The sequence below is a fragment of the Falco biarmicus genome, chromosome 2 (assembly GCF_023638135.1).
Source record: "Falco biarmicus isolate bFalBia1 chromosome 2, bFalBia1.pri, whole genome shotgun sequence".
Taxonomy (NCBI): Eukaryota; Metazoa; Chordata; class Aves; order Falconiformes; family Falconidae; genus Falco; species Falco biarmicus.
This window is the reverse complement of record NC_079289.1, coordinates 76,899,393-76,922,733: the sequence shown is the minus strand read 5'-3', so window position 1 is coordinate 76,922,733 and position 23,341 is coordinate 76,899,393. Positions and strand designations below refer to the sequence as shown.

General features: G+C 41.0%; 1 protein-coding gene across 1 annotated transcript; it reads right to left on the bottom strand.

Annotated features, from left to right (window-relative positions):
• Positions 1 to 1,587: 1,587 nt before the first annotated feature.
• CHAF1B (chromatin assembly factor 1 subunit B) lies at positions 1,588 to 22,024 on the bottom strand. Its single transcript, XM_056327791.1, has 14 exons — positions 21,977 to 22,024; positions 21,113 to 21,243; positions 17,246 to 17,378; positions 17,020 to 17,137; positions 14,732 to 14,835; positions 13,118 to 13,214; positions 11,306 to 11,390; positions 10,196 to 10,289; positions 9,512 to 9,581; positions 9,333 to 9,424; positions 7,720 to 7,882; positions 6,135 to 6,557; positions 4,618 to 4,709; positions 1,588 to 4,104 (listed from the first exon to the last, which is right to left on the bottom strand). Exons 2-14 carry the CDS (start codon positions 21,236 to 21,238, stop codon positions 3,986 to 3,988), a joined length of 1,716 nt encoding a protein of 571 aa, XP_056183766.1. The 5' UTR covers positions 21,239 to 21,243; positions 21,977 to 22,024; the 3' UTR covers positions 1,588 to 3,985.
• Between the last annotated feature and the right edge of the window lie 1,317 nt (positions 22,025 to 23,341).

The window sequence follows — 23,341 nt, the reverse complement described above, 5'->3', positions numbered from 1 at the left end:
AACCACTATCATGGTATAGACTTACTTTCCTTAATCAATTATAAAATCTAACTCATAAGAAAGCAAACCCTATCTTCTTAGAAGGAAGCTTGTGACAACATACATTTTCTATATCGATTCACCTAGAGTTTGTTTCTAAAAAGAAAAAAGTGGGGTTTTTTCTCTTTGTTGCTGCTTTTTTCCCCTATAGCCCCGGGAGGAAGAATCCTGTTAGAACACTGACATCCAGTGGTGGTTTTGCACTTTGGTTTTGCACAGAAGTCTCAACGCTGGGTGCTTCTGCAGCCTGCGCTTCTTCAGGCCTTCGCTGAACTTACAAAAAAAGACACATGGCTTAAGGTTACAAACAAAGCACTTTTTTCTGACATGGAAAAATGATTACATGTACATAGACACATATTAGTAATTATGCAGAAATGGGATATAAATATGACTTTTTAAAAAATCTACTATCAAGCCAGGGAAGTACATATAAGACATGCAAGAAAACCAGTCCAAAAAAGGGGAAGGATCACTTGCCTGGAACTTGAACTCTGCAAGACACATAGTCCACATAGATATTTACACTATCAGACAATGCAGAAGACTTCATCTGTGCAGTAGCTGTAGTGGATACAACTACTCCCCACCTCTCATTACGCTTCATGCACTTATGCAAAATCCATGTGATTCAGAAGAAGATGGGAAGAAACAGCACATGAGGACCTCACAATGGATCCCCCATGACTGGTAAGTAACTTCTCCATCTTAAGCGTTAAATCACTTGCTCATTCAAACTATGCCAAACTGCAAACTGCAGCATTCACAGAATGGGTAAGGTTGGAAGGACCTCTGGAGGTCATCTGGTCCAACCGCCCCTGCTCAAGCAGTCCCCTCTGCAAGCTTAAAGCCTGTGGAAATCACTTTGTGCAACTGTGTTTTTGGGGGTTTTTGGGTTTAGGTTTTGGACTGGCCTGCAGGATATGGGTATATGCTGGTACCAAAGGTGCTGATGGGAGCAGGTCTTGGACACCCCTAGTGAGGAGTTTCATGGCTCCCCATTTAACAGTAATTTGCTGCCTCTTACTTGAGTCAATTCTATGAGTTCAGCTCCCTCTTCTTACTGCTGTGAGGTTGAAAGATGCAGATAGGGCACTCTTCCATAATGCTGTCTCATCAATATGGTACAAACATGGTAACAGAGCGCATAAGATCATCACACAAGGCATGAGCAAAACAAACTAAGATGACAACACCTACACCATATCCACAGTTAGAATATGAACTCAGGGTCCATTTGAAGTATGAACAATTCAGCTGGCCAATTAAAATAACATTCAAGTCAAACCTAGACTAAAGAATGTCCCTGAAAGAATAATTGTCTATGCAATACATCACCTTATGAAGCAGTCAAGAAAGAACTGAAATAGCAATGGGCATGTTCTTTCTTGGAGCAGAGTCTAGCGCATGACTGAGAACAAAACATGAACCCACTTTCTAGGAACAGTGTGAGAATAGTTTTCAGTGTCTTTAAGTGTTAACGTTATGGGGGAATGGCCCACTGGAGACTGAAAAAGAGATCACAAAATCCAGGAATCCAGTTCTGACTGTCAGTGTTAAAGATAGTAATTTATTACAGGAATGATGGCATCCATTTATAGAAAAATGTTAGAAACCTAGTGCCATATAATTTTGACAAAGCAGTAAGTAACAGAATCAGCAGAGAAGTAGGAAATCATAGTGGCAAAAGACAACAAGATCTAAAGGGAAAAAAATTCCTATTAGGGAAGACAAAATACCAGGCAGAGCACTCTGATGGAGATCATGATGTGAAAATGGCAGCAGTGAAAGCCACGTTAACTTTACAGTGCCTATTAGATAGCAAGGCAGAGAAAAAATAAGTTGCTCAACTCTATAAAGTACCAGGCGGATGCCACCTGAATGGTTACAGTATGAGATTAATACAATGAATTGCATCTGAAGAGTGAAGACCACAGAGACCAGCCAGTCAGACTAAAATAGTATATCCAACCTACTAGTCTTCAACAAAAAGTGTAGTTTACATTGAAATACACTGGTACAAAAAGATTTAAAAATATCTATCAGGATAGCTCTGCAATTAGTATTTAGAAGTGTAAGTCTGAATTCAAAGGATACTTTGCTGTGCATAAAACAAAACACTGCAGTACGGTACTAAGTGGGTTACTGTCCTACAGAAAGATGAAATACCAATGTTCTTACAGCTCAGGCTGGACAATAGCAAGTCCAACAAGGCATGTTAGTTACAAGTATCTGCTTCAGCTATCAATTCTGGTATCTCTACGAACTTTAATTTAGGTACCTCTATAAACTTTCTGGGAAAAAAACAGTTTTAGATGTGGCTTTGCTTAGTAATAAAGTCTTTATATTCTTCACTAGAAGAAAACCCAGGTTTGGGTAAGTCTAACGAAGCTCCATCCTCACCTCAGTGGTTAAAGCAAAGATAGTTTCCTATAACTCTGCTTATTAATTTCTGTTGAAATTGTAGGCAACACACTTCATTCATTTGCCAGAAACACTGACATAGGTATTTGTTAATACTTCCTCCCCATGAAATTTTTACTAAACACTTCTGAAAGATTTGTATTTCTGCTTTTCTGAAGTACTAGTTCACTTTTTCAGAACCTGACAGAAAACAAATACTGAGTAAATTACACAGCTTAAAAACAAATCCAGGGAAGACAGAAAGTCAAAAAGCTTCAATATAAACTGCAGCTTTCCCCTCCTGTGTGTTGTGGAACTTCAAATGATAGAATAGCCTAAATCACGAGAGAAAATTGTTTAAAACTTCAACATGCTATCATTAGCTAGAATGACTACTCACATTTTAAGAATTATCTTACTTATTACAATCAAGTCCATGACGTTAAATAAAAATAAGTGAATGAGCTCAGAATACCATGGCTGAGCATTCTACTTCAGGAAGCTAAGTGTGCATGCCATAGCAAATCCATTGTAGTGATTTTCAAATACTTTGGTCTCATTGTTTTCAATCTACAGGTCTTGGTTCAGTTATTATATGCTAAATGTTTAGTACAAGTATTAAATGCTAAAAAGAAATCAAATTTTCCAAGTTTAGCATACACTGGATTTGTATTTTATTGGCTAAAGAGAGTTAAGATTCGGAAAAAATAAAAAAGGGGAATCTTCTACTGTATACACTCAAATCCTGCTGCCTCAGGAAAATCTCATGTCTGCATTTTTTTTTCAAATACAGGACTTAAACAGTTTAAAACTTTCTTCTGCTCTTTAATGCTTGTAACAGGTCATCAGAGGGTTTCTTCCTTTGCTTTCTTGTTCCTTGCAGTTACAAGTTCTGATTTACGTTTCAATCGTATGAGTATGCTGCTGCATTTAGAGCATGTGAACATCAGCTTCCATTCCACATGTTCTGGAAAGGATGAATTATTTTGTACCCACAAGTACTGGAAAGGATGAATTATTTTGCACATTGCTAAACATTAAAGCCAAGGTGCCTGAATAAAAATGTTTGGGTGTTTTTTTCTTTTTTTTTTTTTTTTTTTTTTTGTCTTCAACCACATCAAATCATTATAAATGCATTTACACTGTTAGAAATTTTATTCTTTTGCCAGACAGGTTACTGGAAGACATAATACTGTATAAACATCAGCTTAGGGACTTCGATTGAGAGTCTTAGGTTACTGTATGTTTTTTCAATACCCAGATTTGCTTGATCTCCTTAAGCTGTGGCATTTCTTGAACAATGCTGTCTTCAAGAAGTAGAAATGTACTTAGAAGTTACTTCCCAACTATTTCCTTTTCTGCAAAGCTACATTCCTGAAACCTGTGTCTTCTACTGCCAGTTTCTTTCTCCACAGCACTATGTCAAATACGCATATGGTACTTTTATCAGGAATTGAGGATTCAATATTTGCAAAAAGAAATGCACCCTCAAATATGGCTGCATCGCCTTCAGCCTGTGAAGAGTCTACTAAAAGCTCAGCCTTTATTTGCTTGAATCACAGCTGATCTGATCTTCAGATGTAGGAAGAGACACTTCCTCAGTTCTAGGACGTTTTGATGCTGGGGGATTTTGAAGACTGTCATCAGATGGTAATAGCCTTTCTGAAACAGGCAGATAGGAAAATCATTTAAGCTAAAGAAATCCAGATTAAGAAAGGAAATTGGTTTGCTGAATTCACAAACAATTCAGCACTCACCAAAAAAAAAATAATCTAACCCCCGTTTGAGAGAGTCCAGCTTCTAAAACAATGATGTGCTGAAGGTACAAGGGTCTTTAAAACCCATCTGTAGGACCTGGAGAACATTACCTCCAAGTGACTTTACTCTTCTTGGTTTCAGTGTTAGCTAATGCACCCATTACTATAAGAACTGTAATGACATATTGTCACATAAGCAGCTGCCCAAGAGTGACCACAGTGAGAACACATTTCATATTGTCAAAAGCACTTTTCAAACACACCAAAACAATGAAGAAACTTTAGGATCTGCAGCTAGGTTTAGGTGTGTGCTTGATTGTGCTCATGTTACAAGCTTATAGCTTAGAACAGAAGTCTGTATTGGAAAGAACTGATTGGCAAAAGACTTTGCTGGGCATTAACTGCCACAAAAGCTTACCATGTTCCTGTTCTGAGGAAGGAGGTACAGGAACTGTATCTGTATACACAGAGGTTGGTGTATCCTGCTTCAGTGGAATCAAATTTACTCTCCTTTAAAAGAGCAGAAACAGTTCAATTGCTTTAAAGCCATCATTTCCACAAATACTTTATTTAAAGATTTACTCTAGATAGAATCAGTTAAATTTAAATGCAGTTCAGACATTTTACCATGCATTTTTTCTTCTTGCTGTATGTTCAATACAGCATTTTTCAGAAGTACTTGAAATACCACTAGTGATCTTTTCCACTAGAAAGTACTACTGTGTATGTTATACGTGGCACAATGCTGACATTCACATTCAGAGCACAGTATCTTGGTCAAATATTTTAAAGTTAAGACTGGCTACACTTACTATTCCCTAGCCATGCCCATGTTAACACTTTAGATTCATAATGCTCTAGGGAATTCTTTTGCCCACTGAGGTCCACTAGCAATTACCGTAAATCTCTTTTCTTCCGCTGACTCTCTTCTGGTGGCACTTAAAAATGAAGCACAAAAGCAGCAGAAGATTGAGCCAATAAAAACCCCAGTCACAAGCAGCACCGTGCACGCTACTACAAGATGACACTCATGGTACCATCAGTTAATATGATTATTTTTTCTCCGTCTCAAAATTAAAAAGATTAATTAGCTCCATCAGTCAACTCACCATCCTGGCAAAAGTCACTTTCAACTACCTACAACCCTCTGACTTGGTAGTTCCAGTACAGATAAATGCTGGTGAAGAAAAAGAGAAAGCCATCATCTCCAAGATTTTTCTTTGTGGTTGTTGATGAAATCCACTATCCTGCTTTCTTGTTCACCACTTCTTCCCTAGCCACCTACTAATTAAAACATTCCCATGAGAAGTTATAATAGTCACCTTTAATTCTAAAATAGCCTTGTTTTGCTGACAAAGTCTAGATCTCTAATTGTGTAGCTGCCTCCTTACTGTTGCACACCAGCTTGTTATCTTATATCGCGTGCTGTCTGATAACCAAGAAAGAATTACAGTCAGTTTCTAAAGACCTAGATTTTCACCTTAGGAAATAACCTCAATCAATGCGTAAGTCCCACACCCATGACCGAACACTGAGGGCCTGTCTAGACTTACACTTTTCTTAAAATATTTCTTGTCAGAAGGGCCTTTAAATAATTCTTGTCAGCTGAAGGCTTCAGGTACCATCTTCGTAGACAAAATGGGACCAGAAGACAGATACCTGTTACTTCCATATGGTCAAGGTGTAATGGTCAGATTAACTTTGCTACTGCCTCACATTTCGTACAGCTTTTATATTTTGTCTGTTTTAAGATTCAGGAGACATTTTGACCTTTCAGTTGCAGTACAACTGGAACAAAAAGTTCCATGTCAAGACAGCTACCACCAAGACACAGGGCTGGGAATTTATGTTTAAACCTCAACCTTTAAATGTAGCACAAGCACAGCTTGTCTTGGCCTTCGTATTTATGACTGGAAACAGCAATATAAATCTCACCTTGGCGTCTTGCTCCATGCTTGTAAAGTGTTGAGAGTAATCCTCCTGGGCTGGTTTACTTTAGCGCTCTGGCTGGCTGGCTGGCTGATTTTCCTCTCGTCTGAGGATGAGACTGGAACATTTTTTATGCCAACAGGTGTGGAAGGCAAGTCCTTACCGGCAGCTGTAGGTGTTCTAGGTTGGAGGGTGAGAGTGCTGGTATCAGTGACCCTGCTGGAAGAAGTCCCCTCTGTCAGCCTCGGGCCTGAGGAAATGACTTTGTGTGACTGGCTCTTTTTCACTTTCTTCTCCGATGCACCAGAAGTCCTGACATTTATTTGTGGCTTCTCCTTCAGTGGTATTCCCAGTTCATCCCTCTCAAAGGTAACAAATGAACAGTATCCATCCGTGGAAGAAATAGCAAGAAAAGCTCCATCGCTGGACCTATTTGTGATTATTTTTTTTCCCATTAAAAGTAAAGGTCAGAGGTCAGAACTTTTCTTCAACCCCCACACACACGACCCCCCCCCGCCCATATAACACATGCTGTACCTGTCTTTTCCTTCTCCCTTCCCCAAGTACATGCATACATTTAAGTGAAACTGCAGTCAAGTGAAAGACATCCAGTTCAAAAGATCTTCAATTCTGGCCTTCACATCCAATTCAATCTCTCTGGTGGTGTCTGTGATCACCTGTAATATGTTGCTGCCAGCACCCGCATGCACTTGAGCTGCCGCGAAGTATGGTTCAATTGCAGGTACACAAATCTTTAGCCACAGTTTCTGAAATATTGCTGAAATCTCCTCATTCAGACCAATAGAGCTGTTCAAGCTCTTTGGCTGTGCTCCTTGTACTAAGCAGAGGCAGTGATCAGAATCACCATGGTGCTCACTTAAACGGGTTCTTTGTGCCCATTTCACCAAGTAGTGTCTGCCTATCACTGATTAAAACCACTTTATTTTCTATTCTCTTTCACTCCCCTCCTCCTGACACACAATGGTTTTCACAATGTCTGAGCATCAATTACGATTTTTTTGAAAAAGAAGCTTCCATGTGGTCCTCAGCTTAGGTATATGGGCTAGAAAGGCATGAGAGAAGAAGCAAAGGGCTGGGGCCTGACTGCAACACTTGGGTTCAGTTTTCACCTCCAGTTCTGACTCCCCATATCAAGTCAGATAAAATTATTTTGTCCCATACATCAAGAACCACCGAGCAGAAGTGTGCAGATAAAACAGAATTTGGCCAGGATACAGATACCTGAACTCTGAGAGATGACTTCCAAAACCTCCATATAACTTCATTATCAGTTACACTGCCTGAACAATGAGTACTTTTCAGGGGCACATAGTGCTTTACTTTCAGAAAAAACTCCATTTACTTGTTCCCAGGATGCTTGCACCTTGTTTCCCAACTGAGAAAGAGCAGTCATTCTCTGGCTTACAGGGAAAAAATAAGTGGCTTGCTGTTCAGACACTGTGATGACAGTGACCACATGTGTGTCATGAGACAAAAATAAAGCAAGATACAAGATGTTGTGCAGGACTTCAACATGTAAAAAAGACATTTCCCCATCTCAACAAATTTTAAGAATACAACAATTACCTACCATGAAATGTCACTCAGGGTATGATAATGTATGTTAGAAACATAACCAAAGGGGAAGGACTGCTCAGTATCATAAAAAAGCACAGAATCTTCTGAAGCAACAGCAAACACCAATCGATAGGGCAGATTAAATAGAGCAGGGGATGCTTTCTGACTGATTTCATCTAGAATGCAAAGAAATGAACACATTGAGAATTCTCTCTTGCATCTACTATAAGGTAGTAACTGCACTAGCTTAGTCATGAATCTAAACAAAGATTACATTATCAATTAGTATCAAGATAATGGCTAAGACAGCACTTCTATAAAATGTGAAGTTTAATGTCAAGCACTAACATTTCTGTTGCCTGTAGTTTGCCTTCTATTGTGTTAGCTGAGGAGAGAGAAATTGGCAGAAACTTTGTCCATCTGGATTGCTATTATTTTGTTTTGTAAAGTTTGTAATACATTTTCCAGCTGAAAATTTTCTGCCTTTTTATATGAACTTTAGTATTAAAGTCCAAACAAACACACCTTAGTGATACATTGCAAGTCAAGGTTATGACAAATATATACTATGACATTATATTCTGTATGACTCAGTCAAAACTGTGTTATCTTGGGTTCAGCACCTAGCTTGTCTTTTCACTGCAGCATTAATTCTTTGTAAGGCCACATCATTCCAACTTCCACTGGAAGCTGAATGCTAGCTAGCGGCTTTCAGAAATTCCTAGCGTACAGAGCTCCCGTTCAGTTCTACAATGATTATGGAAGCTATGCACTAAAAACAGACAGGCCATTAACATAATGTACTCACATCTATAGATTTCTAAACTACCATAGATTTTTCACTTTTCTGGGTGCATGCTACAGAAACTAAACACCCCATTAGAGGAGCTACAGAGACCAACAGCAGACACTTAGCTCCTTACTTTGCAACACGCCATTACAGCGGATCTAAAGATCATGATGAAGATACGTAACATAACAGGTAATCCGTAAATCCTGTAAGGAATACTACAAATTGACCCTCTAAAGAAAGGAGCAAAGCTCTGCCCCATCACCAGAGTAAGACCGGTCTTAAATATAAACACTCTTTGACCCACTGGGCTCACAATAAAGCTGGATTTCAGTTTCAGGTAAGTTGTTATGCAACTTCATACAATCCTTTCCCCACCTCAGAATTCCTGTTCTGGCCAGTAACACCAGCACTGTTCAGGTTTGCCTTCCTTAAATAAACATCAACAGCTGTTGCAAACTACACCAATTCTCTGGTGCTTCTGTGATGTGGGTAGTTGAGACTTACAGGAAATATTTCACTAGGTCACTCCTTTAGTGCTAACCCAAGTTATTTATTTTTACTCACACAAAATGGTTAAAAGTTAAAGAAAAATATTAAACAGTGTTTCTGTAGCCTAAGAGGCCAAATAAGAACATTTATCCACTATATCAAAAGCTACTCACAAAGTACTTAAGGTGAGTTCAGGGTCTTAGAATCAGGAAACAGCTTTTAAGATTGGTACAACACTATCTTAACAGAATGTTAAAAGGCTAGGGGCATAAAACAGTAAACAGCAACACTGGCCTTTTCACATATTTGCTATAAAATCATACTCCCTGAAGGATTTACAGTACCTTTATTAAATGCTTGTCTTAACTCAAAGTAGACTGGGCAGCAGCGAACAGCAAGAGTTGCCTTTCCAGGACATGGCAGGTGACCCACGGGCCTTTTATAAAGAATCAGTATTTCAGAAAACAGCATTTGATTTTTATTTTTTTTAATAAAAATATATTTCTATCTTATTAAACTCTACCTTTTAAGATTGTTTCTGGAGAAAATATATGTGGTGTTTGTCACATTTTCTCCTGATTCAACACAGCCAGCTGCAAAAATAAAGGTTAAAACATTACTCATCAACTCAAAAAGGTACTGAGTACACACTTTATGTCCATAAACATTCTACATCTCAGGAATTAGGCTCGTCACTTGGGCAAGAGCTGTGCAACCTGAACACAACTTAAAAAGGCATCCCAAATATTTATTTAGTGCTGTTTTTGTTTCCCTTATATACTTCCCCCTCAAAGCTTCTTTTTGATGTTGCCAGACATCTATAAAAGCAGTGCTTATATGGGCAAACTGATCCCCTCCTTGCAATGTTATTTTTACTATGACTGCTGAATGTTCTTTAAGGAAAGATACAAACAGAGACCAGTCAAAAGAAACCACTCATTATTCTTCATTTCTATTTTAACAGAGCTATATTGTTGCAATTTACATGTTTCAGTTCAGAAAAAGGCCATAAATACATGAGAAAGCTGATGTTCTGGACTGCTAATGGAAGATGATTGTGGAGTCTTATTTTCCTCAACAGGAAAAATGAGGACTGGCATAATTAAGATAAATAAGCATCCCCTAGCAGTCTGAAAGCAATCTTGATGCAGATGCAAACTAGAGCATAATAGATACAATGTAGGTTACAGTACATGTTCTCACATACCTGGAGTGAGTAAATAGGAGCCATCAGGAGTAAAACTGAGCCTGCGGAAAAATGACTTCATGCTGTCATCATGAAATATCCGATAGCTCCTAGCCTGTAACATTGAAACTATGATTGTGTAAAATGCCACGAACATGTCAGCTGGAATGCAAGTGAGAAAAATCATCCAGTTGTACAATCCAACCTGATGGAACTTTTAAAATAAAACATTTTAAAAAACATGGCTCCTTCAATCTTTGCTTTCTGCTGTGCTATAAATTCTTCACAGCTAAGAAAAATAGTCCTTGATCCCTCTTCAGCTACTAATCAAAACACTCCAGGAGCAGTCACATTAGACCAGTAATCAAAAAATAGTAATAACCTGGAGAACGACACTATTTAACAGCTAACGTAAAAGCCTGTTCCTTAGGCATTTAATTTTAACTCTAGTATTAGAGTTTTAAAGAGAACTTCTATAATGGCAAAATGCCCTTTCTCAGGCCTGTTCTTTAGTCTCTATAAAACTGTTACAAATGTTTTCACAAAAAAAAGAAAAGGAATAGAAGGAATTAAAAAGGTTATAGCCAGCTTGGAGGTGTGATTTTACTATCACTTAGAACTGTTTGGGGGAAAAGAGCTCTTTGTTTTCCCTCTTCGGGTTAGAGAAAATGTCCTGAATTTTCCCTAATTCATATTTTTCCTAAAAATCAGACTTCTTTTTTGAAAATTTCAGCCTGCTAACTTTAAAATATTATTGCTATGTCATATCCATTAATAAGCTTACAGCTACTGACAATGTTTGAAGTTTATCCTATTAAGAATTCACTATGCATACTATTTTTCCACACTATTTTTACCATTTACAGCCAAAGACATTGTGTTACTACTTTAACCAGCTGAACTTGCAAGAGATAATAGCAGCAGTCAATGCACTTTCTTATTTCTGTAATGCTCGAGGAACTCTGAAGCGGTCTATCTACAAAATGCAAAGGTGAGGTAGAGGCAAAAACATCTGATACATGGATTACTTGAATGGAAAATATTTGACCCTATGGTTTCATAGAATGCAACAACTCATCTAAAATAGTACCCAGCACGTTCTCCAGTACCATCATCAGCAGAACAACATACCTCTCCTTCAGCTCCTGATCCAGATGGCATCTTGGTAACATTGAAGGCTACGCGCCTGGTTTGTGTGTTGTATACTCGCAGGATCCTACATGGTGGAGAGCACAGTTAGCTATGAGCAGCTTCCTTTCACCCAAAGTTTCACACGATGCTACAGGACCTCACTTGCCAGTCAGGACTCCCAAACATTAATTTTAACTCTGTTCATGAGACACCACTGGGGGGACACGTTTTGATGGCTAAATAACCGATGAATCACTGTCAATTACTTGACTCAGTAAGGTTTGTGAAGTACCAGCATACACATTTGTGGAGGAACATGGGCATCAGTGGACAGTCAACAGCCGCACCATTCCTACCTGTGCTGTGGTAGTCAGTATGTTCCTGCAGAGTGGGAACTGACCTCAAAGACAACTAGCTACATCTCTATGCTTCAGTTTCCTTTGGAATAAACAAAAACTGGAGTATGACTCTGTACAGAATGTTGGAATTCCCCTGACTTCATTTCACTAAAACAGTAAGTAGCCTAAGCAAACCCAACTGTTTGTCCCACCACCCCTTCCCTTCTGCTAGCTCTGACCTTCACTGAGTTATGTTGGTTTGTTATGCTGGCAGAAAACCAACCTAACACAAACCCCAGACAGCTTTCTGCTGATTTAATGTGCTGAAAGAGCTCCACAAGGAATCCCGCACAAAGCTAGGAAGAAAAAATAGGTGAGGCTGTGGCAGACAGCTTGAGACTGTTGTGGAACTACTGGCTCTGGACATCACACAGCTAAGATGGTCTGCCAAAAGAGTGAAGAGGTCTCCCCACCGTGGGCTACCGAGTGCCCAAGTCCTAGTAAATGGCCTGGCTCCATTAGACCCTCACTGAGCTGATGCTATTCCCTAACCTTACAGAAAAGCATCTGGAACCTGAGGGGGTGAGAGACTTCCCCTCTTCAGATTAGTTCATGCCCTCGCTCGCAACTTCACTCCAAGAAAAAGTTACGCATTATTCTACTACCTGTGTTTCACTGCTGTTCATTTTAATAAAAGCACACAAATCTCACATAACTGATTATCAGAAGACAGAGGCTCATAATGACACAGTTGCCATTAACTTACCGTTTTTCTGAGCCTATTGCAAATCTGAAATCAAAACTACTTTTCCACTATTACAGCCATTTTCTTTGCAGTGGGTGCCAGATGACATGCATTTATTAGCCAGCTGCAAACCCCTTCAGAGCAGCACACATGCCCTAAACAGTTTAAGCTCACTCAACGTTCTGACAAGAGCCAAGTTTATGAAGTGTGCATTTAGCTTTCCCAATGACATCACTTACAAAACTGTTGGGGATGGAGGGAGCAAAAGGGCAAAAGAAAGCTATCAGTGGAAAAACATTTTAACCGATTTCTTAACCTGTTTATATCTTTATGTAAAAGTACAAGGATGAACCTGCTAGCTCATTATCATTAACAACCAGAGAATGCAGCACTCTCTTAAGATATATTTGATATCTCTAATGATCAATACCATGAAAACTTACTTCCAGATGAAAAATGTCTATAATTTTTTTTGTTTATATTTAATGTAAAATATTTACTTTTATCTATAAAAATTATTTGCTGCTTAGAGAGGACACTCAGACTTCAGGAACCATTTACCACAATCGAAAGATTAACTGAAGTATCATTTTACTTTCACATCAATGTTCTTACAGAACAACCTGAAGAAAACAAAAAGAAAAATCACATTTATCCTATAAACTTGGTTTTAATCCATGCTCAAGTAAGAAAGAACACTGAGACAAAATACTTAGACCAACAGCTCACCTATCACAACTCAGAGTTGCAATGTACTGGCCTAGAGGATCCCAGGTTATTCCTTGGACATAACTCTTGTGTTCATTTAATATTGAAACCTTCTGTCCTGAAATTACAAACAGTTTTTAGATTCTAAAGTTAAATGTGTTTTAGAACATTTCTTCATTTCAGAAATAAACCAAGACAAAACATTTCAAAATTTACAGAAATAATCTTCTAAACATACAAACTGTTTACTACCCCATAAGAATATCAGAAACAGTTGCTTTATTTCTAGAATCTTCACAAGTACAGTAAACTGTGACATTCCAGTTTATGGCTTGTTCCCTACAATCAAACTCAGATAAGCAGCTTGGCTTAGGTACTCAATGTGCAAGATGAGTATATTTCAAAACAGAATTATTTCAAAACTTTGCGATTTAGAAAAAAACTTTTCAGGCAAGTCTAGCATACTGTTCAAGTTAACTGAATTTAGCTGAACATCGAGGCAGAAATTCCAGCATTAAAACACAGCTTCCAGCTGAGGGGTTGTATAAAGTCATCCACTCTGCTGAGCCAACATTGAAAAAAATAGACTACACACTTGTTCACTGATGCTTACATGTGGGTAGCTTTCAGAAACAATTCTACAGCAGTGCTAACTCATGTTCTTCCACAGCTTGTTCTGTCATGATGTCTCAAAGGCATGAGCTCTCTGACCCCACTGATATTCCATAGTTCAGTGTCACAGACACAAAGCGTTGTGATGAGGTACAGTAACAGATAACTCTCAAAACACTTTGTTTTGAATAGTAGTGGATTACACAACAACAGAAGCCTTTCTGGTGCACTATTCTGCTTCGAACACTGGCCAACAACAGATGTCTAAGAAAAGTGTATGAACAGAGCAAACACATAATGGTATTTCTACAGGATACCCTGTAAGCTGCCAACAGTTTGCACCTCAAGAACTTAAGCCAGTGATGCTCTCTTTGCACTGGGCCAGCCCTATGTATTTTTACTATTGATAGTAAAAGATAAAAAGATGAAAAGTTAACTTTAGAGAAAATTAAGTATTTCCACAATAAATTAAAAGTGAAAGTAACGATTACATTGTTAATAAGAAAACATCAAGCCATTGTAAAGCAATCTAACCTAGCTGTTACTACCAGAACTTCTTTAGATGGGATTTTCTTGGCAAATACAAACAATTCCACTGCACTAGGATGAGAAAGAAGTGGTTTGCCTAATGGAGCCTAGAAAAAAAGTTACATCTTGCAAAACGGAGTCTGCATCCTCTGCTTGCTTCCTATTTTTTTACCTAGATAGGCAGTTACTAAAAAAATAATAATCGAGTTTTGTTTGTTTGTTGGTGTGTGTGGGGGTGTAAGTAGTATACAAGCTGCTTGTTTAGGAGTTTGGGGAGAAAAAAAATTAAAGTTTATTTCCTGAATACTCCAAAGAGAAGAGGTTACTTATGTGTAGATTTTTCTGGCCTGAGGGTATACACTATATGCTGGGCTATCTGCCTTACAATCCCAGAAATCTAGCAATCACAAAGAAAGATGCTTTCAAGTCTTATGGTAAATACCATGAGGTGCATCCAACAGGACTGCAGACGCAAAGGATAAACGTAGCATTTACCTTTATTGACATCCCACATTATAGCTGTGTTATCTACAGAAGCAGACGCCATGTAATTTCCATCTGAGGTCCAACAAATATCATATACATCTTCTAAGTGGCCTCTAGAAACCAGAAAAGAAATCATTAATTTAAAAATTAACAGCTACATGTAAACAGGAATTTTATAATTTGTAGGTTAAAAAAAGTAGCAAATAAAGTATCACTGAAGTAAAACGAACAGCATGACTTTCAGCTTTTGAAAAAACTTTCCATATTCAGAAGGTGATAGAATATTTCAAAAAAGCACATCCTACTTCTATTCAAAATAAGCCTGACTTTTCAACAGGTCTTTTCCAGAGACAATGAAAATCACCTATTTGAAGTAATTTATGAATTTGTAGCTAGAGAACTGGAAATGAACATTTCTAAGATTTGTACAAACAGAAAATAAAATACTACACCAAAGTAATTAGGAAGTGCTGCAATTCAAGAAAACTTTCCTGCATACTTATGGGTTTCAGAAAAGCAATAAACAAACAGAAAATTAAGGTTGATTTAGATATAGCTGAACAAGTATTGCAAGATATTCAGAAACACTTAGAAGGGCTCCAATTGAAAACAATTTTTATTGCTTATTGTTTGAAGACTTATACTGTGTAGTAACTTCAATAACAAATATTTTTATTACTCCCAATATCAATACAGGCAGGGCGGAGAATGGTTTGAAAGCAGCCCTGACAAGGACCTGGGGCTCAACATGGCCCAGCACTGTGCACTGCCCAGAAAGCCAACCATGTCCTGGGCTGCATCAAAAGAAGCGTGGCCAGCAGGTCAACGCAGGGAATTCTACCCCTCTACTCCGCTCTTGTGAGACCCCCACCTGCAGTACTGCATTCAGCTCTGGGACCCCCAACATAAAAAGGACATGGACCTGTTGGAGCCAGTCCAGAGGAGGGCCATGAACGCGATCAGAGTACCTTTCCTACGAAGACAGGCTGAGACTTGGGGGTTGCTCAGCCTGGAGAAGAGGAGGCTCTGGGGACACCTTATAGTGACCTTTCAATACTTCAAGGAGGCTTACAAGAAAGATGGGGACAAACTTCTTAGTAGGGATTGTAGCTACAGAACAAGGGGTATTACGTTAGATATTAGAAAGAAATTATTTATTGTGAGGGTGGTGAGACACTGGAACAGGTTACCTGGAGAAGTTGTGGATGCCCCATCCCTGGAAGTGTTCAAGGCCAGGCTGGATGGGGCTTTGAGCAACCTGGTCTGGTGGCAGGTGTCCCTGCCCATGGCAGGGGCGTTGGAACTAGATGATCTTCAAGGTCCCTTCCAACAAAAACCATTCTATGGTTCTAGGATTCTATTTGCAATGCCACGTTTAGAGAAGGGGGATTCGGTTTGTTTGATTTAAGAGATTAACTCCAATGCTCCTCAACGATCATGTGGTGCTGTAAGCGATCCCACTAGCACTTTTGAAACTGTTCTCATATAAACCTCAGCAGCTGCAAGGAATGTAGCAGTTACGGATAGCAGAGTTACTTTTTGTAAACAAGTGTCAATTCTTAATGGCATTATCAGTACAGACAGATAGAGACCAAAATTGTTAACAGATACTACACTGAAAGCAAGGTAGTTATATGCACTGCTCATTCAACATGCATTTCCGAGTCCAGAACCAGTAATTTTTTTCAGCCTTCAGCTGATGGTGAGAACAGAACATTGCTGTAGTTCAACTGCTAGCAGTGGTTTGATGCCTTAGCCACTATCAGCTAATACTTAGTCTTAGGAAGCACAGCGTGTATATTTTATAAATCATTGTACACTTGAAAATATACCTTATTATGCAGCTTTTGTTTCAACTATTAAAATGAACTAGTTGAAAGAGACTGGTTGAGCCTCACAGCTATCATTGGGCAAAACTGCACGAATCATTTTATCTACTGATGCTTTTTGCATTAATAATAATGATCAAAATTTCCACTATAAAGCTAGTAGATAAAACTTCACATTTACTTCATATACCTCTCTGCTAAGCTTTAAGTAGCTGCAAAACTAAGGAACCAATTTCAGCTCGCATCAGTTATGTCACATAAATGCCAGATCTTCTGCCTTAACAGATGTAGGTTGGCATTGTATCAAAAAACCATTAAATACAATATAAAAGGATGAATAATAGAGCAAGCAAATTTTAGAGAGCATTAAAGTTCTACATACTGAACAGAAGACTGTAGCAGATGATAAAAGCCACTGGGGAATCAAAAACAATGAACAGAGAACGAACTAATAAAATATTAAGTTACCTTAAAGTTTTAATGACTGCCCAGTTCTCCTTGTTGAGCTGAGCTTCATCTTCATCCTGAAAAACTAATGGCTCCAATTCTTTGCTATCATTCAGCTTCCACAATAAAATAACAGCATCTGTAGAAGAAATCATATGAAGCTTCTTTCTTTCCCACTCACTTTGTTAATGCATTATGTTTAGTTAAAAAATTATCTTGCATAAGACACATGAAAAGCCGTTCTCACCATCTCCTCCAGATGCTAGGATCTCACCACTTGGAGAGAAGCGCACAACATTTATGGCTTTGGTATGGCGGGCGAGGTTGGACAAGAATTCCACAATTGCTTTTCCATCTGGCCCTTTTTCCACTTTCCATATCTAGTTACAAAAGCATTCCAGACAATTTTCAGGAACAAGATGTAATACATATGCACCACTTCAGTAATCCACAATTTACGCCTTGGGCAGTCTTTTTGAACTTTGTATCTGAAACCTTCAGAGATAAAGCTGCAGTTTCACCACAAATTTTCCCTCTGTGAGCTACAGCTGTGTAATGTGTTTATGTGGCAAGGTTTTGGTAACTGAAGGAGGCTTCAAGGGTGGCTTCTGTGAGAAGACACCAGAAACTGTGGCCATGTTGTGTTGGACAGAGCCAGTTCCAGCTGGCTCCAAGAGAGACATGTCGCTGCCCAAAGCTAAGCCCATCAGTGACACTGGTGGTGCCTCTGTGATAACAAATTTAAGAAGGCTAAAAGACACTGCACAGCATCTGTGAGGCAGAGTAAGAAAAATGTGAGAGGAACAGCCCAGCAGACACCAAGGTCAGTTGAAGAACAAGAGAAGGTGCTCCAGGTGCCAGAGCAGATTCCCCTGCAGTCCCTACACAAGATCACGGTGACACAGCTTGTCCCCCCTGCAGCCCATGGAGGTCCACGGGGGAGCAGATATCCACACTGCAGCCTGTGGACAGCTTGTGTTGGAACAGGCTCCTGGAAGAAGTTGTGGCCTGTGAAAAGGAGCCCATGCAGGAGCAGTTTTTCTGGCAGGAACTGTGACCCCCATGGGGGATCCATGCTGGAGCAGTCCGTTCCTGAAGAACTGTACCACATGGAAAGGACCCACGTCGGAGCAGTTCGCAATGAACTGCAGCCCATGGGAATGACCCACATTATATCAGTTTGTGAAAGACTGTCTCGCATGGGAGGGACCCCCTGCTCCACCATGGGGTGGAGACAGCATGAGGGGGAAGTAGCGGCAGAGAAAACATTTAACGAACTGACTGCAGCCCCCGTTCCCCGTCTCCCAGCACTGCTCAGTGGGAGGAAGTAGAAGAGTCAGGAGTGAAGCTGACCCTGGGAGGGAGGGGTGGGTGGAAGGTGTTTTTAGTCTTGTTCTTAATTTCCTTAAGTCAAGTCTGTTTTGCCCACAACATGTATTGTGATCTCTCTGTCCTTATCTCAACCCATGAGCTTTTCCATTGTATTTTCTCTGTCTTGTTGAGGACAGAGTGATAGAACAGTTTGGTGGGCACCTGGTGGCCAGGCAAGGTCAACCCAACACAAGCTTTAATTATATTGCAGTACTTTTTTAGTCTGATGAAATACATTACTGGGTATTTCAAATAAATTAAAAAACCCCAAACACACACACACCACCCCCCTCTCTTCATTCATTGACAACGTCTAGCTTCAAAGGTATTGGACAAGCTTCTAAATACAATGATTCAATAGCATGAAATTACAGTATCTTGTTAACAAATCTGTCAACTGCATATTATGTCTGAAAAGTCCCCCAATTACTACAGGAGAAAACCCCTGCATATTAGCATTCTTTAGAAGCTGGAGCAAATTACAGAGTTCTGCAGTATACTGCAAAGATCAATAGATTTACTGTTTTGAAACAGATGATCTGAGCAAGAATTATGATAATTCCAGTTCCCCCCTGATCAGAACCACAGCATTAAGAGAGCTGCACAATATGGACGCTTTTCAAGCAATGCTGGCTTAAGGAATTCCTGATCCCACTTGTCAATTTTGCAGTGCATAATGATACCACTCCTACGGCTCTACTTGTGCATTGGTTCAGCCATGAGAGCAACACTGTTATGTCCCTGTATCACAGGCCTACGGCAACAGAGAGCTAAATGCCATTTGGAGTTTTAAATAATCTGCTCTTGGATGCAGCCTCAGTTCAGAAAAAACAAAAGATCCCAACAACCAGGCCTCAATAGGAATCACCAAACAATGAAGCAGCCTGAATTAAGACCTCTGTAACTTCTGCCAGTTTTCACTCTTTATGTACTAGTCCTCCAAAAGAAGATGTAGCATCAGCATCTTTTACGTCAAAGATGACTGACATTCTTCTGGTTCTAAGATATGTATATGTATAAATATGATAAATACATATTCAGTAATCTATATATACAGCCAAAATCCCTGAAACGCATATACCATCAGGTAAAAGGTCAATCTGCCAGGGAGGAAGGCTAAAGTTTTGGCTGAGGTTGCTGAAATAAACCCCCGATTTTTAATGACATTTATCCCATTTACCATGGCCAAAAGAAAGAGGCATTCTAATCCTGTACATATCCCAGCAGTCACCATTCATAATAATTTGCTAAGAAATACCTTAAGAAACACTGGCATATATTACAAAACACTGCACTGAGGATCCTGAGGAACAAAACTGGACCCAAGCCAGGCGTTCCAAATGTAAGCATAAATCTGATCTTTAGAACTCAAATTCTCTGAGAAAACAGAGCATTTCCCCATTCAGAACAAAATGCAGTAGTAATACAAAAGAAAACCTTATTCTTAGTCTCAGCCTATTGCACAGGTAGTAAAACCTTATTACAATATTTTTTATTTCTTCCTCAAATACATGATGGAAGCCTGACAAAACATGAGCAGGCCCAAAAGGCAATTAAAATGTAAAATTACCAAGCAAAGACAGCTAAATAGACAGATACATACACACATAGCAGAGAACCTACATGAATTCTTTTCACTAGAGTTTGTTACTAAGGAGCACAGGGAAGGTCCCAGGTTGGAACCTGGAATTGCAGGATGAGTTTGAAGAATTGTCTCAAATTGAAACGTTAGCAGTAGAGATTTTAGTAAACAAGCAAAAAAAGCTTTTTTACAGGAAATCGCCAGGTCCAGACAGTGAAGTGACCTAAAGGAACTCAAACGTGAAACGAAAAGCCCAGCAGTGATGGGTAGCCTACTCTGTCACACTCTCACTTCCAAAAAACAGGGGTGGCAAATGTATATTTTCAGAAGTACTCTAATGGTGACTCAGAAAAACTCTGACCACTATGACCTTCCACACAGAGAAGCTGGTAAATAAATAAATAAAATTTATTTCTCTGCAAAGGAAATTGTGCCTCACTTGGCCATCAACTTCATTTAAGGAGTTGACTAACTCAGATAAAAAAGAACATGGTTCACCCAGTGCACTCATTTCCCAAAGCTTTCCACCTAGGGCTAAGGCTTTCAGAGAAACCAAGAGATCACTGAACGATGGGGACAGTCCTCACGTGCATTAAGAATTTAGAAGACAGTAAACAACTGCCTGATTTTGCAAAGGTGACTCCTACAACCACAGATTTTGGAGTTTGTGCTATTCAACTCTCATAAATGATTCTGAAAAGGATGAACAACTGGTTAACTAAGTTTGCTAGCATCAACACAACATTTGCTAGGCAAGATGTGTCTGAAGTTAAGTGAAAAGGGCTGTAGAAAAACCTTATACTGCTGAGTGACTACTTACAGAATGGGAGATAAAATTCAACATTGATGAACGTAAAGGAATTAAACCCAGTTGTTTTCCACTGACTCACCAGACTGTGCCCTAGCTCTGCACTACTCATGAATGTCACCCAACAGTCAATGCAGGTAGTTTTCTAAAAATAACAGTTCAACACTCAGCAGCAGAACTCAAGGTTGCAATGCAAGCAGCCGTTCTGTACGCAGCTGTACAACCTTGCACTCTTTCCCTAAACCATCCACCACTGGTGCCATGCACCAGCTGATCATCCAATACCTTGGATAAGGAGCCACTTCTTACTCTGAACGCGTTATGAAACCAAAGCAAACAGGTTTGAAACTTACACGAACGGCTGTGTCCACACCTGCTGAGGCCAACCGATTGATCTTCCCATCAGCTCCATGTTGGAAGTCTAAGCTGTAAACAGGCTCCTTATTATGCCACGCTATTTCACATGTGATCACCTTCATGTTTGCTACAGAAAACGGAGCAAATAACAGATAAATTCTTATTTCTTACGACTAAAGCAATCAAAGTTAACGCGGATTTTGCAAGCACCACAGACAGATCTCATAACAATTTTATTGCGGAAACTAACAGGGCGGCTTGAGGAAGCCCGTTCCCGTACGCTTTCACTTTTTACGGCTGATGTTGCTGCTGGGGCTGTGCGCGGGGAGGGCGATAAAGCCGCGTCTCTCGGTGCAATCAAACGCTGTGCCGGGAGCACAAGGCAGGTTTCGAGGCACCGGCAGTCCCGGGGCAGGCACCGCCGCCCCCCGCCGCTCCCGGCAGGGCTGAGCCCCCGCCCTCCGCCCTCGGGATCGCAACGGCTCCCGCACCCGCTGCGGACAACGGAGACGCCAAAACAACGGAAAGGCCCTAAGGCCACGCGGGGGCCTGGGGACGGCAGAGGCGCCCCTGGCCACGGCCGCGCAGCCGCTCCCCGGGGCCGCTCCCCAAAGCCCCGGAAGCTGCCCCCGGGGGGGGGCACCCGACGCCCTGAGGGGATCAGCCGCACGGGACGCGGCCGCAGCCCGGCGAGCACCACTGACCGCAGTCCCCGCCACCTCGTACGCGCCTGCCCGCCCACGCAGAGCCCGGCTCCCGCTGCGGCGCCTCCCCCCCCCCGCACCGCGGGGCGCCGCGGCCCCAACCGCCACGAACGGCCGGGGGGCCCCGCGCGCGGCGGCCGCGCCCCCAGCCCCTACCTGCGGCGCCGCGCGGCCTGGCCCCGCTCCAGCGCGGGACCGCGTTTCCCGCCCCAGCCCGCCCCGCGCGCCCCGCGCCTGCGCGCGGATCCCCGCCCCCGCCGGCCGAGGGGCCCCCCACGGTGCGGCAGCGCCCCCTGCTGGCAACGGCCACAGTGGCGGGGGGCCGGGAAGGCAAACGGAGGGGGACACACACCCGCGAACCCTCCTGCCCCGCTGCCCTTGCGGCTGCGCCTGCCCTGCCCTAGGCGTGCTTTCAGTCAGAAAAACCCCACAAGAACAACAAAACAAAGCAAAAACTAAAAAGGCCCAATGCTCTCGCGCTCCCCAACTAGAAAAAAGAACCCCCTAAAAGGGAAGTCATTGATGTATTTGAGAAGTTTTAACATTTAGCCTGGTCAGAGGCCAACCGATCCTTCCTCTCAAATGCAAACCTCCCCCTTTGAAATTTTATAAAAAAAATCTTCATCCATAGAAACCTGGCATCTACTTTCTTCCCACACCACTTAGGGCTGCACGGCTGCGTTGGGGAGAAGGCAAGAGACCCCTCAGCCCCGTGGTGAATGCCAAATCTCGTACCCCACGGAGCTCCCGCCAGGTGTTTGCTGCCCAACGCAGCCCGTCATAAAGCAGAAAACAAGCCAAGATTTAGTGTATGCAGATGAGGGTTCTTTTAATTTTATTTTTTAAAAAGAAAGAGAACTTCTAACTAGAGGGTGACAAGGATTTCTGTGCAAGTATGATGAGGCTTAGAAAGCCAGGACAGTGCAAGTCCTTGTGCTTGATGTGAAATTTCACTCGCACAGCAGAAAGCACCAACTACAGCCACACACCAAACTCAGGAACTTCCTCAAAATTCAACACACACATCCCCTGGGTTGTAAGAGCGCGGCTTTTCCCTGGTTAGAACATCTCCGTACCAGGTGCAACCCTTTCCACGACAAACCTGCTGTCCCACAAGGAGGGTCTGGTGCACCCAGCATGCAAGAAGCCAGTTTTACACACAGAGCAGGTATTTATTTAGTTCATGTTTGCACAAAGATGGGTGCCAGGTGGTGATTCCACAAAGCCAGCACACCACGCAAAAGAACTACAGCGTATTCAGATCAGCAAAACCCACCTAAATTCATGCTCATTGATTAGTTATATTCAAATTAGCACCACTTGCCACATAGATTAGCACGCATGCTCCTTGCAGGTGTAGGGGTACAAGCCCTTTCGGTCTTAAATTGGGTTGGTGGTCACCATCTCTCCCTGCTGCCTTTACCTCTCCACTAGTTCCCAAAGTTTCTACTGACTTCCAGCCTCCAACACCTTCTAGGGCTGGATGTTCCCCTTTGATCAGTCTTCTAAATCCTTTTCAAG

Coding starts and splice junctions, on each gene's coding strand:
- CHAF1B (XM_056327791.1), bottom strand. CDS start 21,238: ATGAAGGTGATCACATGTGAAATAGCGTGGCATAATAAGGAGCCTGTT. Junction 17,379..21,112: donor GTGTGGACACAGCCGTTCGT/GTAAGTTTCAAA, acceptor TTTTGTAACTAG/ATATGGAAAGTGGAAAAAGG. Junction 10,290..11,305: donor GATCAGGAGCTGAAGGAGAG/GTATGTTGTTCT, acceptor TCAATGTTACAG/GCTAGGAGCTATCGGATATT.